The 14816-nt window shown below is 38.7% G+C and overlaps 1 protein-coding gene across 2 annotated transcripts in view; it reads left to right on the top strand.

The window, feature by feature from the left end:
- Nucleotides 1-14816, top strand: part of Scfd1 (sec1 family domain containing 1) — a 75395-nt gene that overhangs the window by 59019 nt on the left and 1560 nt on the right. Inside the window, exons 20-24 of one of the 2 annotated variants that reach the window (XM_027416294.2) lie at nt 4582-4635; nt 7818-7870; nt 9688-9721; nt 10275-10340; nt 13161-13229. In XM_027416294.2, coding sequence (XP_027272095.1) covers nt 4582-4635; nt 7818-7870; nt 9688-9721; nt 10275-10340; nt 13161-13229 — 276 coding nt within the window. The other variant, XM_027416295.2, reaches the window with a different exon arrangement.

The raw sequence follows: 14816 nt of genomic DNA, 5'->3' as shown, positions 1-14816 counted from the left end.
AATTCATGAAATACAAAAATCATCATTATGACCTTAAATTACTTTGCTTTCCATAACATCTCAAACTGTTAAGAAAACTGTTTTGACATAGGCAGTTACTTTTAAAAGTAAAAATTAAACCCAGCAGTGGTGGAGCACATCTTTAATCCCAGCACTTGGGAGGCAGGCGGTTCTCTGAGTTCCAAGACAGCCAGGGCTACAAAGTCTGTCTCAAAAAAAAAAGAAAAAAAACACCAAAAAAGTAAAACCTGAATTTCTCTGTGGTTACCCTGTTTATATAACATTCCTGCCGCTACCAGAACCACGTGTTATCAGGGGATGAGTACGGCTCTAAGTGCTAGGTTTTTGGATGAGTATTCATCTCTGATTACTCCCACCCACATTGTAAATTCCTAGAGTTTACTTACAAATCGCAGAGTGTGGACACCAGTTACTCCTAAGAAGCATTTACCAAACTATTCTCCTGTAAAGTCTCTTGTTCTAGAAATACGTATTACACTCAGGGAAGCCCATTGGTGACACTGCACTGTCCTGATTCCCAAGTATCTAGGGCACTTAGGGTTCTAGGAGAACTCAGGAAGTAAGAGCCACCAGAAAAGACTGTGGGGATGCAAACTTGGCGTTCTGTAACTTAGCTGCTTAACACCTACAAGGTCCTGGGTCCCGACAATGGAACTGGGGTCACTAAGCGCCTTTACTGCTTGACTCTTCTCATCAGCACTATAAAGATTGTTTTGTTTTGTTTATCAGAATAAACATTGTAAGCTATAAACAAACTAGAAAAGAATTAGATTGGCCAATACATTAAAAAAATAATAGAATTAGCAATGTTCCATTTTCTAGGTCACTAATAAGAGCTTTTTGTGTTTTGTTTTTTGGCCAGCATGAGTTTTATGCATTCTAAATATAACTTCACATAGCCAGTGGAATGATATTTACAGAATTGAATGGATTTGTGTGAGGATAATTAGAGAAGAATGTGGTGATAATGTAAACCCAAAGTTGCAGAATTTAGAAATAGCCACTGATTTTGTCTAATCTTTAAAAACCAAAATAGCAGTAAATAAATTATGAGCAGTGGAAGTGTGCCAGTTAAAACAGGCTAGAAAGACAAACCTGATCGCAGTATATGATATCTGTTCAGGGTTACTGTTTAAGTTAGAAAACTAAAAATTTTATCTAACTGAAAATTTGAACTCTGAATATTGTGTAATAACCATTTCATAGTATACATAAACATACTACTACTACATTGTACAGCCTGTCAAGCATGCTTCAGCAAAGTGAGCAGGAGTGGAGATAAAGTCTTAATAGGGCTCCTTTTAAAACCCCATTACGTTGAGGAGATACATTAGAATATTGTCTAGCAGTGACTTTATGTTAAGGGCTTGTTTCAACACTTTAGAGTCATAGGGAATGAAAGCAGATTTGTATGAGTTTGTAGCTCTCTGATGAAATTGGGTGTTGCAGGGATAGATATGGATCTGTATAATCCTATTTTGTTGATTTTTTTTTAAATAAATACCCTTAATACACTGTGATTGAGAAGGAAAGTCACTTCATTACATTTTGTGGCTTCCTCATCCATAACATGAGTATTGAAATTAGCCTGTAAATTTGCTTCTAGCTTATAATCTTAAAGACTGGGAAATTGTTATTTGTGTCCTGGCCTCTGTGAGTTTCCAGCATCTGCATATATCCCATCTCTACTCTTTGTCTGAACTCCACATAGGAGTTTTCACTTTCCAGTACTCCAGTTGGGACAGCAGCAACCCCAGCTCCAGTCCTTCTCCCATCATCAGCATCAGAGCATCTTCCCACACCCAAGAAATATGTTAGAAATGTTCACCATAGAGCAACCAACCATTAGTTGGCTAACTCTAGAGGACTCAGAAAAATTTTCTCTGCTGTGGCAGAGAAATAATAATAATGCTATGCAGTGTTAGTATCTGGGGTTTGATTTTTTATGCATAATTCATTCCATCTTATTTTTTAAAAGAATTAAATTACATCATTAGAGAATTTAACATAGGTTTTTATCTAAACCTTCAGTGACTAAAATCATAAAACCAGTCTTAGGAAATTGATTCTTCTGCTTCATAAATGATTTTTACTTCATTTAGAAATAGATTTTAGAAATGACCCATAAGTTATAATTTATTATGAGTGGGACTCTGCCTTTCAAGTCTATGTCTGTGTTAGCCTTCTGTTAATAATAATAATAAATCAGTTGCCAACCAACGGTATTTTCTGCCAGGCATGCTAGCCCTCCCATGCTAATGCTGGGAGGCAGAAGCAAGTATATCTCTGTACTTTCCAAGCCACCCAGGAAATTTCCATACATAGCAAGTCCCAGGCCAGCCAGGGCTACGTAGTGAAACCCTGCCTCAAAATCAAAACAAAAAAATTACTTTTTTCCATTTTATTTCTAAACAGCAATGTCTGATAATAGAAAAAATATGCCTAGAACATTTTCATTTAATTAATTTAGTCTGTCCTTTATTCGATGAGTTCTACAAACTGTGACAACGGTTCATTGCACAAAGAAGACTGCTAGCATTCTACTAGCTGGGTCTGAGTGGCTACAGTCCAGGCTTGCTTGCTTGCTTTTTTCTTTTTCTTTTTTCTGACAGAGTCTCCCTGGTTGTCCTGGAACTAGCTCTGTAGCCCAGGCTGGCCTAGAACTCACAGAGATCCACCTGCCTCTGCATCACCACACCTAGCCAATCCAGTTTTTCATTAAGGAAAATTTGTTCTCACTTAGCTTCAGCTTTCATTTAGCACAGCCTGGAGTCTTAAGGAGTCTCAGTTGACAGATTGTCCAGATCAGATTGGTCTCTGGCCTTGTCTGTGATTCAAACTGTCTGGATTCACTGTGGGTAGTCCCGTCCATCTCAGGGCAAGTGGTCTTGTGCTCTTGATGGCTAAGGGTGAACCTGGGAACAAGCTAGCAAGCAGCTTTCTCCGGGGCATCTGCCCTTCTCTTGATGAGTTATGACCTGGAAGTGTAGGCCAGATAAACCCTCTTTCCCAAGTTGTTTTTGGTCAGAGAGTTTATCCCTGCAACAAAAAGGAAACTAAAACAGAGTTCTTGTGTGAAGAGACTCAGTGTATAATTAATTTTCCCCTCTGGTTATTGAGACAGGGCTCACTACTGTAGCCTAGGCTGGCCACTAGCTCATGGTAGTCTTCCTGCCTTGGCCTGCAGAGTGTGGGATTACAGGAACGCGCCAACACACCAGCCTGCATTTCTAAATTATTAACTCAAGCTTTCATTTACACAAAGAACAGCGTGGGAGAGGTCAGTTGATGACAGATCTCCATTGTTTTCATAAGAACTGTAGCTTCTGTCTTTGAAGATGTGTTTCCTTCCTCGTTCTCTACTGAAGGCTTCCCTCAATCTATGGCCATCTGTAAATCCTGACTGAAGCCCACCCCTATGGAGGGATACTCTCTCAGCCTAGATACACGGGAGAGGGCCTCAGTCCTGCCCCAAATGATGTGTCAGACTTTGATGATTCTATGGGAGGCCTCACCCTCCCTGAGGAGTGGATGGAGGTGGGATGGGGAGTTGGTGGGGGGAATGGGAGAACCGAAGGGAGAGGGAACTGGGATTGGTAAATAAAATAAGATTGCTTTTAATTTAAATAAAAAAATAATTAAAAAAAAATCCTAATGGTGAAGTAATGGTAGTTGATTCTTTTTGTCAGACATAGAGACCATGGGAAACATAAGGAAAAATTTGTGACCTAGAAGACATTTTTCTCAAGTTATAACATACTTGTTGTCAAACATGTCATCATTTGTAGCATGGCTATCAAATACAGAAAGAGATTTGATTATACCCTTTCTAAAAGACCATTATAGAACAAGAAGATTATCATAAAATACAGCTTAAATGCCCCAGTTTCTACTTTTCAGAGTTAAACGGAAACCCCTGGTTTGTTACATAGATTTTTTTTTTCCGTATTCTCTCTGTACCGTACAACTCTAGCTTTGCATTCACATTCAGAAGGGTGAGTGAGAACTGGGTGTTAATTGAGAAGGGAACAGACGGTCTTCAGCTTTAGCAAACTCCTACAGAGCCTTTAGTATTTCCTAGCCCTGGAGGTAGTTTATCTTACTATTATGTATGTGTTTGAGTATTGGCATGAGCATGCCACAGCATATGTGGAGGTCAGAAGACTAAAGGAAGCTCTTACACAGAACTGTATTTTTCAGTCGGAACTTTGGGTGCTAAGTTTATTTACCTCTGTGATATCTTAACTATTCACATAAACTTAGGATGAGTTTAATTGAAAGATAAGCATGTTTTACTATAGAGCGATTGGGGCTGGAGAGATGGCTCAGTTGTTAAGAGCACTGACTCCTCTTCCAGAGGACCCGGTTCAATTCCCAGCACCCACAAGGCAGTTCACAGCTGTCTGTAACTCCAGTTTCAGGGGATCTGACACCCTCAGAAAATATTCATGTGGGCAAAACACCAATGTACATAAAATACAAACAAATAAATTATTAAGAAACTATAGAGTGATCAAGTTGTTATTCCAGTATTTAACAAAACACTAATGTCTTCCACAGAATCTACCTGTCACTCGAATTTTAGACAATCTCATGGAGATGAAGTCAAATCCTGTAAGTAACAATGACATTATATAAACTCTTAGATGTCTCAAGCCAACCAAAAGGTGATAAATCCAGACTGATCAGTTGTGTTCCTAATCACTACAGAGTATGTGAGAGGAAGAGTTCATAATCTCAAGGGCATTTTGTAGCCATTATCAGATACTTAGAATTAGGTTTTTCTTGGCTGCTACAACCATTCTGACAAGTTCTCATTTGAATTAAATATATACTAAATCGTACATGTTTTAATGGTAATACATTCTACAGAGCACACTTCTATAAATGAAAAAGAATCTGTGACCATCAGTTGGTATAATGTAAGGACAAACAACCCATTTAAGGAAATCAAATTAGGAGAGAAATACGTAGTAAAACTTCTGAGTATTTCAGATGGCACTAAATTCCTTTGGGCCAAACAAGTAAATCAAAAACAGTTGTTGGCTGAATAAACAATAGGTAGTTAGCATTTGCTGGACAAGTAATTTTGCAAACTATCTATCTGTGGCCACTCACAGAGGTGACTTGGAAAGCCAACACCATGTCTCAGCAGCCAAGGAGGTGGTTTTCCCAGGAGTCAGTGCAGAACAGCACCGTCAGGACTCTTACTTTAGTTGATCTGCTACAGACTTGGCAGTGAGGCTGAGGATTTCAAACCTGAAAAAAAATGAGAACAGAATATTGAGACCAATGTGACTCTTAGTAATTGTTAAAATACGGCTATGGAAATTAGCAAAAACATTTTTAAGTTCACTCATGTGGAAACTAAAACACCAGAAAATGTGCAGCTGCTGTTATGAAAGTTATGGGGAAATTATACGCTACGATAAACTTAAAAAGATTTTTGTGTTTAAGAGTCTGAATAGATGGAAGTGATAAACAATGCAATTGTAATCAACTGTCATAGTCTGTTAGACTAAGGGTCCTCAGAAAGGGGTGTGCGTTATGTCTTAGGAATGACTTCATTACAAGCAGTATACATCTGAAAGATGGTCTAAACATAATAAAGGTCAGAATACAAATGAATGCAAAAATCCAGATGACAAGTACATACAGGGTTAAGGCCCCTTAGAGTGGTTTGTTGTTCTTTGTCTTGACGCTCTGCATAGACCAATAACTGTAAGAGCAGGTACATGTATTGTTTATATGTTAGGAACCACTCATCAAATTCTTACCTTAGAAATCATTTAATCCTCAGTTAACCATCTAAGAAAAGTGCTATTTTTATTATTCTCATTTTGTAGATAAGGAAAGTAAAACAAGATGAGGTCAATTAACTTGCTAGGGGTTACACAGCTGATAAATGGCAATTTGGGGGTTTCTGAGGCCAGAAATTCTACTATTAGACCGTGTTGGCTAGAGTAGGAACCATGTGCCCTTCACAGACTCTTGGAACTGTAGAGGTCATGCAGGTCATTAACCAGGGAAAGAAGGTAACCAGGAGATAGGTGGCTGCTCCTCCCGCCTCGTCCTAGCTGCAGCCATTCCTTCCACACACTTTGTAATGAGCACATGCGTAGCTTAATTTGAATTAACTGGATGTTTCTCTGAGCTGTACAAGTTCAGTTATCAATACTGTTGAGTTTATAATTAAAAGCATTGTAATTACAGACGTATCTCTTAAAATTAGAAGAGATACTTTTTTTTTTCTGTTTTGAAATTGTTTCATGATCTATCTGCTGTGTAAGGTAACTGTCTGCACTCCTATTCCTCTCCTGTTCATAGGTGAAAAAGGTGATTTGGAGACATGGAAGAAATTAGCAAATACAGTAAATTAGACCAGGCAGGTAGTAGTGAATAACTGTGACATCTTACCTCAGATATTCTCAAGTGCTGTAGCCTGGACTGGGCATGTAGCTCAGCTGCAGAGTGCTTACCTAGCATGTACAGGCCCTGGGTTTTCTCCAGTACCACGTGACACTAGCATAGTGACAAATGCCTGTACTGCTAGCACTTGGAAGGTGGGAGCAGGGGAATTTGGAGTTCGAGGTCATCTTTGGCTACACAGTTGGAGACCATGCTACGCTATATATGACACCCTCCCATTCTTACACACAGTTTATTTTCTGGGGGGGGGGCACACGAGTGGCACATGTGTAGTCAGAGGACAACTTGTGAAGGCTCTCTCCCTCCCTCCATCACATGGGTCCTGAGAATCAAATGCAGCTCATGAAGCTTAGCAGCAAGTATGACTTAAGTGTAAGTGTTAATTAAAGTATGGTATCAGAGAGGCTTCATCCTGTCTACAAAGTCCAGCGGGGAGGGTTTCTCGGAATGAGGCCTTGAGAGATTGTGACTATACTTGGGTGCTGTGTTGATAGAGTACCGACCACCAGGTAGGTATAGGACTGAACATTAACAGCAGATGAACATTTGTCATTTACCAGGTTGGGGGGCAGGGGTTGTATTGTTCGGTTGGTTCTGCTGTTGCAGGTCAGAGACAGAGATCAGGAAGTAGTTATATCATGAAATAAATAGTGGAGCTTCACAAATCCTTTAATATCAAGACACTTCCAATTTAGTACAAAGTTCTAGAGTCAGAGAAACTTGGAAAGCTAACAGAGTGTGGGTGACTCAGTCTGAGGCGAATCTCACCTAGACAACATTGAGGCTCTTTTCAGTTTTTATTTATCCTATTTTATGTTAGCATTCATGTATTTATTTATAGAAATCCTAATTCAGTCAATGGTGAAATGCTGGCCACATATACAGTTGATATCCAATGTCATCTAAATTTTTAATTCTAAATTCTGGAATTGATCTGGTTCCAAAATTTACATATAAAAGACTGAGCCTCTTATATGTGTTCTGTATACTCAGTAAAGTTATGGACACAGAAAGACTAAGTCCTAAACAAAAATCTTTTGGGCATTAAAACTATACGAGTAGGTGTTCATATCCTAGAGTTCTTATTTTCATTACTAAATACATGACCTTAGAAATCACATGCTTGCCTATTTTCCCAGCTTGCCCATCTAAAACTGGGATAATAATAGGAACTGCTGATAGACTGAGGATTAGTGCATGGTTTCATGTAAAGCACTGAAAATATAGCTTATTAACACATAGTAACGTCTCATTACACATCCTGTGAAATTGGAAGATTTGTTACAGTCAAATACCATGCTGAACTATAACCTTCTAAACAGAAACCTTATAGTCATGGCAGTGTGTTGTATTTTTCTTTTTAATAGGAAACTGATGACTATAGATATTTTGATCCCAAGATGCTGCGGAGCAATGACAGGTAAGGAGGTTTTTTCCTGGGTGGTGTCTGTTGTGGGTTCCCTCAGAGTAGAATAATGTTGTATTAGACAGCCTGCTTTCTACTAAAATTCTAACTAGTTTATTTTAATCTCAATCAGAGCTAATCACTGCTAATTATGACTAGTATCTTATTTTCTCTTAGTGTATACACAGAAATCAATTTAGCTGTTTACTATTTATAAAATGGCGTTATCATAAACAAAGTGGGGGATTTAAAGAAAGTGTTTTTAAATGGATATAGTTATTGGACTAAATGAAAAGGATATGACTGTTTTGGAAACAGTGCTTCAGGTGGTGGTTTGTTACATTCTGTGAAATCTATGTCCATGAGAAACATTTCTATAAAAGCATCTTATAGCAATGAAACTATTCACTATATAGTTTCTGCATTTTATGAAAGACATGATACGGTCATTTATTTACCTTAGTTATGTTACTTTTCAAGAGTTAATTCATGGTAGCATGAAGAATAACCTAAAAGACAGATAGCATAGAGGGAAATAACTGGGTATCCCAGCACTAAGACTTTGGGAGCAGGTTCCTTGCCTGTACCTGATGTTGAAACCTTCATCACTTTGTTTTTGCTCTTCTCCCAACTGTTCACATTGTTGTGGGTTGTCGGGACTGATGACCTAGCTGCTAGATTATTAGGTAATTTCAAGTGTTGTTCTCTTTTCTAAACTTGGCAGAAGTGCTGTTACATTTAAAAAAAAGAAAAAAAAACTGCCAATAATAGCTGTCACTGGCAAGAGAGAAATTTGACAGAAAATTACAGAACAGGGGAATGGGGACTGACCACCAGAGGGACAGATAGGGTTTTCTTTTTCTTTCAATAGTGATGATAATGTTAGAGTGATGTTTGCGCATATACTAAGACCCATGATCTTTGCTTCAAAAGAGGATGTGTAACTAACTGTCTGCACTAATAATTATTCCTTGTACTTGGCTAAGCAGTAGCTATAGAAGCTGAGGACTGCTTAATCCTTATATAGCCTATATGTGATAATGAGAAGGAATGTTAACATTGCTAAAACAAACGGGCTCAGAGCTTTCTTTTTGCAGCTTTTTCCTGAACTATCCTATACCAAAACCATGGTTATTAATAACTCGTAGTACAGCACTATTTAAGTCTCCTGTCTCCCTCAGAGGAACTATCGAGGATTTAGGTCAGGTGGGCATGTGGTCATCTCTGTGGAATGTTTACACAGGCTGTAGACATGAGAAAAGATGGCAGAGGTGTGCTCAACTAAACAGTTTACTTTGAGGAGATTTAAGCCCTCCTTATCACACTGTACACTCCTGTTTTGTTTAACACTCAAATATAGATCTGACATGGAAGCTTGGCAAGTGTTTAGTAAAGATTTCTTAGATGCTAGCGATATTTTTAAAATATGTGATGTGTGGTAAATAAGAAGCTAGAGCAGAATGTAGACGTCTCCTCTCATTTTCCCTGGCATCCTGAGGAAGATGCCCACAAGCCATGTAATCGTCTGCGTGACCCGTTTATTGCTTCACCTATTCCCACCTTCCTTCACTTCACATAGAGGCTATTTAATCAGCCTACTAGAATTAATATCAAAGTTGTTAGGAGGTCGCCCCATTCCCTTTTCGACATTGAGATATCTACCTTCTAGCTCCTTCCTGTACGAAACCGAAGAGCCCCTGCTTCCCCAGAAGGTGGACCTGGAATACCTTCTTAGTGCTGCTCACAAGTGCACATGGTCATGTAACCCTACCCATCTTCCCCGTAACAGAAGCCAACGATGAAATTTTCAGTGCAGTTTCTCTTTATTGCAGCTCAGTTCCTAGGAACAAAAATCCATTCCAAGAGGTAAGTTGTACATCAAATTCTCCATCAAATTCTCTGCTCCTAGAAATAAAGAAAATTTAATAGTAGTCCTGAGGCAGAACAAGTTTGCCATAAGTATGACCATTCAGACAAATTCAACTCTGCACACCCAAAATACTGCCTTCAAGTCCTCAGCAACTATATGGCTCTGGTTTTCTTAAGCTTAAGAATGACAAAATAGCAAAAAAAAGGTCTTTAGGATTGCAGTGAAAATTTTACATGTGAAATTTAAGCGTTTGTGAAGATATGACTGTGTTCATTTGAATACAGACACTTCTCATTTTGAGTGACATAAGTTGCACATCGGGTTTTTCAGTGTTCCTGCCTACAGCAAATAATAAACAATTAGAACTAACCTCCATCGAAAGCTCTTTGCTTTCTTTTGCTATTATTTGATTGGATTTGACTCTGAAACAGCACTGGGTTTCATAGCCTTATCTCAGTTTCAGGACAGGTCCCAGACTAAAAGCCATGCTGCTTGAAAATAAAATGCTTTGAACTGTTTTTTCACCTTTTCCTCCATTTGCACTTTTAGGCCATTGTCTTTGTGGTAGGAGGAGGCAACTATATTGAATATCAGAACCTTGTTGACTACATAAAGGTACAGTTGGGCCATCTCATTCTGCCACTTGGTGGTGTCAGTTTCATTGTCCAGTGTCCATCCTGACCTCTGCATAACTACTTTCTAAAAGGTGGTTTCTTTTGTATTGTTTTTTTTTAAGTTCCGTGTGTGAGCAAGACACAATGGCACAGGCCTGGAGTCCTAGCTACTTGGGAGGCCAAAGCAAGAGGATCATTTAAGCCTAGGAGTTCTGGGCTAGTCGAGGCCACATGGCAAAATCTCATCTCTTATAAAAATAGTAAAAATTAAAATGATGTAGATAGAGAAAATTACCTATTTGCTTGTTTTCCTGTTACTCGTTTTTCTACTAAAATTGTACTGGACTAGAAAATAATATCTCATTCATATTGATATTAAGTATTCGGGGGCTGTTTTGATATACTTTAACTATTTAGAAACCTCAAGGTCCTCTTCCAAGTGTTTTTTCTTCTGAAATAATTTATAGAACTCATTTACCTGACTGTCCGTGCTTTACATTTCAATCGTATTAACTTAAATCAGCAACATACTTCTAAAAGCATCTAAGATAGCAGATTAGAACTGATGGAATCCTACTTTAAGCCATGAATGACAGAAAATTAAAAATACATGAAGCAGGAAGCCTAATTTGAAGACCCCTTCCCCCAAAAAAATCTATAGGTTGGACAATTAGCTATTGTTATATAATAAAATGACATTTTATAATTATTCGGTTATTGTTGAAGTATGATTGGCCATCTTTCTGTCCTCATTACATAAGGCATTAATAGAAACTATATTGTAACAGGGGAACACAGAACTCCAAGGAGTCTTACTTGATTGCTTGTTTTCAATTATGCACACTAATATATTTTTAAGAATTGGTGTCAGGGGCCCCCAGTCTTGCACAAGAAAGGGCTTTATTTTGCATGCACATGTATGTGCAGGCTTAAGAACAGGTTTGTACTAGAATATTTGGAAGCAAAATTTCTTTAAACTTACACCTGATTCATTAGATAATACAAATGATTAGTATTTTGCTACTTACTCTTTTTCTGTTATATAGATGTTATAAAAGATCTAAAAACATGGTGCTGCATCACTTAAGAAAGCTGAGCCAAGGTGGGGAGAAGGAAAGAGAGTAGAGCAGGCATCTCAGCTGGCCTGCTGTGGCCCTGTGTACAGGCCTGAATGACGTGCATCTAATTCTGTGCTGGGATCCACCATAGAACAGGGCAGCCTACACTGATGTACCAGCATTGTGTGCTAGGACCTGGAAATGTATGGTTTGTGACTGATTTCTGTCACATTCTCTTGGTTTCTGCTGTTGAACCACACAAGGATTTTCACTGATTTTGTCTACACAATCAGAAAGAAAGAAATGGCTTATAAGACCAAGGTTCTTCTAAATCAAGCATGTGTAGAATATGTTTTGGTGAATGAAATATGTCCTGTACTCCCGGGATGATATGTGGTATATTGTCTGCCCTGCTGTTGGTAGCTCTTGCAGGTATATTCTGTATGGCATCAAGAGTCCCAGTCATATGACCTTTTGTACTTATTGTGTATACCATCCATCCCTCCTCCCTTTTTAATGTAACTAAGCTGCTACTCTTGTTTTATTTGTTCCCAGAGATGGGCCAGCTAAGACTGGGGTTTGCTTGTATTTAATTTTTATTTATTTTTATGTGTATGGGTGTTTTGCGTGCATGTATGTCTGGACCACACTTGCACAGTGCCTTCAGAGGGCAGAACAAAGCAGCAGCACTCCTGGGACTGGAGTTACATACAGTTGTGAGCCAACAAACGGTATTGGGAACCAAACCAGGTCCTCTGCAAGTGCTCTTAACCACTGGCCCATTTCTCTAGTCCCAAGAACTGGGCTTTTGGTGGGTTGATGGGTTGGTTAGTTTTTGTTAGTTTATTTGCTCTAAAATGGGGGTGCTGAGGGGCTCACACTATAGCTCAAGCTGAACTAGAACTCAAGGGTGTCTTCCTGGCTCAGCCTCTCAAGTGCTCTGCTTCCAGCATGCCCACCACACCCTGTTGAGCCAGTGTTCAGTTCACACATCACAGAAAAATGACTCTTTCTCTTGTGTCATAAAACCACCATCTTGTTTCTTAATGGATTACCAAGTCAATTTGATATAAGTTTTGCATATTGTAAAGAAGAATCTTAGCCTGATGATAATATACTTAAAGAATATGGGCATAAAGAACCAGGTGTGGTCATGAAGCCTATAACCCCAGCTCTCAGGGGGCTAAGGCAGGAGGATAGAGGCCAGCCTGGGCTAAATAACAAGATGCTGTCTCAAAAGAACAAAAAGTAAATAATGAATTATTTGCCTGAATTCTCTAGTAGAGAAATTTTGTGTTTACATCCTAATATTCTGTCAATTTCAGAAACAAAATTCATGGTGGTTACAATACAGAATGGGATTCGTTAACAAATACTGTATTACACAATGGGACTGAAAATACCAGCCCATATCATACCTTATTTTCAACATAAAAATTCTCTTAAAATTATTTTCTTCAGGTAACACAAATCATGGCTTGAAACAATATTCATCTAAGATTGTGTAGACAGTTGTTGGTCCTATGAAAGATAACAGCATGCCATAATGTACGACTTCTTGAAGGATTTCACCACCTTTTTCCTGTTTGTTTATGTAGTGTAGGGGACACACACACTTTTGATCTAATACCACCACGAGACAAGACTTTTAAGAATAGCCCCTCTCCCCAGAACACTCAGCAGGCTATTTTTCCCCTGAGAATGCTTATATGTACTATCTCTTGTTTACAGTTATATCTAAGTTCTGTGTCTGCTTTTTACAGGCAAAGCAAGGAAAGCATATTTTATATGGCTGCAGTGAGCTTTTTAATGCTACACAGTTCATAAAGCAGGTAAAGTGGGCTTTTTTAGTTTGTTTCTCAGCATAACACAAGTCATTGTTGGTTCTCTCTCCTGTGTAAACTATCACTCATTCAGCCGAATTTAAATCAGCTTAAACAAAACCTCCTCTAGCTGTAAGTTTCACCATGGATATCAAGACAATTCTGGTAAGTAACATTTTAAAAATGTTAATAACCCCAACTCTTTTGAAAGGGTAGTTATTTAAAATTGAAGGATGCAAGTAGGCCAGGTTGAATTCAGCATTTCCTGTATCCTGTCCATATGTCTGACATTGCCAGGCACATTATATATTGGCGTCAGAATCCCTTTGTTGATAACAGTATGTGCTCAGTTGATATAATCATGTCCACTTTGAAAATTAGTGGCAGCTGTATCTGAGTGTGTCCATTTCCATAGGATCCTTTAATTATCGTGTAATTTACTGACCTTAGCTTTTTTAATCGATACGCCCATAGCCTTATCAATAATGTCTAAATGTGAGCATTTGGGGGTACAGGTGAAGGAGGTAGAGCTTCTCACTGTCATCCAAGGCCCCCTTGTGTTTTCCTATGATTTTAGGGACCTATTCAGGCCAAACAAGGATTCATGGCTTTGACAATGAAAAGAACTTCAGGACTAACGAGTTTGTGAAGCAAGGGTCAGAGATTCTATGACAGCTGTTTTACAGCAGGGAAGCATGGGGTTAGGCAAAGAGAGGGGTTGAGAGTAGAGTGGGACACCCCGGGAATATGGGTGTGGCATATCAGAGATGAATCACAGAAAGCAACAGACCAAGGTTGTTTATTTGTAAACAAAATACTTTATTCTCTGAGAATTTCATACATGTTGCATGCACTTTGATCATGTCCAACAATAACCTTACCCTGTGGTTTTCACATTTTAATCTTGGTGGAAATTTTTCAAACATACAGAAAGTCGAAGATGTGCACCACCACCACACTCAGCTTTTCCGGCATGCTGAGAATCTGAATTCACGTCCTCATGTTTGCACAGCCAGCACCACACTGACTGAGCAATCTCACCAGCCACACCTTCTAGAATGTATTTGACTGTACTTAGATATTGTTACAACTGCATATAGTATGTAGCAACTTATTAATTAAGTTTACAGTCTTGTAGCAGTAGCATGTCATTTATAACGAAGATGTATAGTAGGCTCATACCATGTAGGTTTCTCTGATACACTCTGGGGTTTTCATGATGATGAAATCACCTAATGTTGTCTAGTCATTAAGTGAGTACATGTTTTATATGTTGGACCATAAATTGGTACAGATTCTGTTCTCAGAGTGAACCATTTGTTCTCTCTCACCCCTTTTTTTTTTTTTTTTTTTTTTTTTGTTTTTCGAGACAGGGTTTCTCTGTGAGCTTTGGAGCCTATGCTAGCACTCGCCCTGGAGACCAGGCTGGCCTCGAACTCACAGAGATCCGCCTGCCTCTGCCTCCTGAGTGCTGGGATTAAAGGCGGCTTCTCTCTCCCCATTTTAATAAATCTTTATTCTATTTCTGCTCTCTTTAAATAAGATAGTTAGCAATTCCAGAATTTTCAGTTGAGTTTTTTTTTTTTTTTTTTTTAG

Source organism: Cricetulus griseus, chromosome 5 (genome assembly GCF_003668045.3).
Source record: "Cricetulus griseus strain 17A/GY chromosome 5, alternate assembly CriGri-PICRH-1.0, whole genome shotgun sequence".
NCBI classification, from domain to species: Eukaryota; Metazoa; Chordata; class Mammalia; order Rodentia; family Cricetidae; genus Cricetulus; species Cricetulus griseus.
This window is presented reverse-complemented; position numbering and strand designations above follow the sequence as displayed.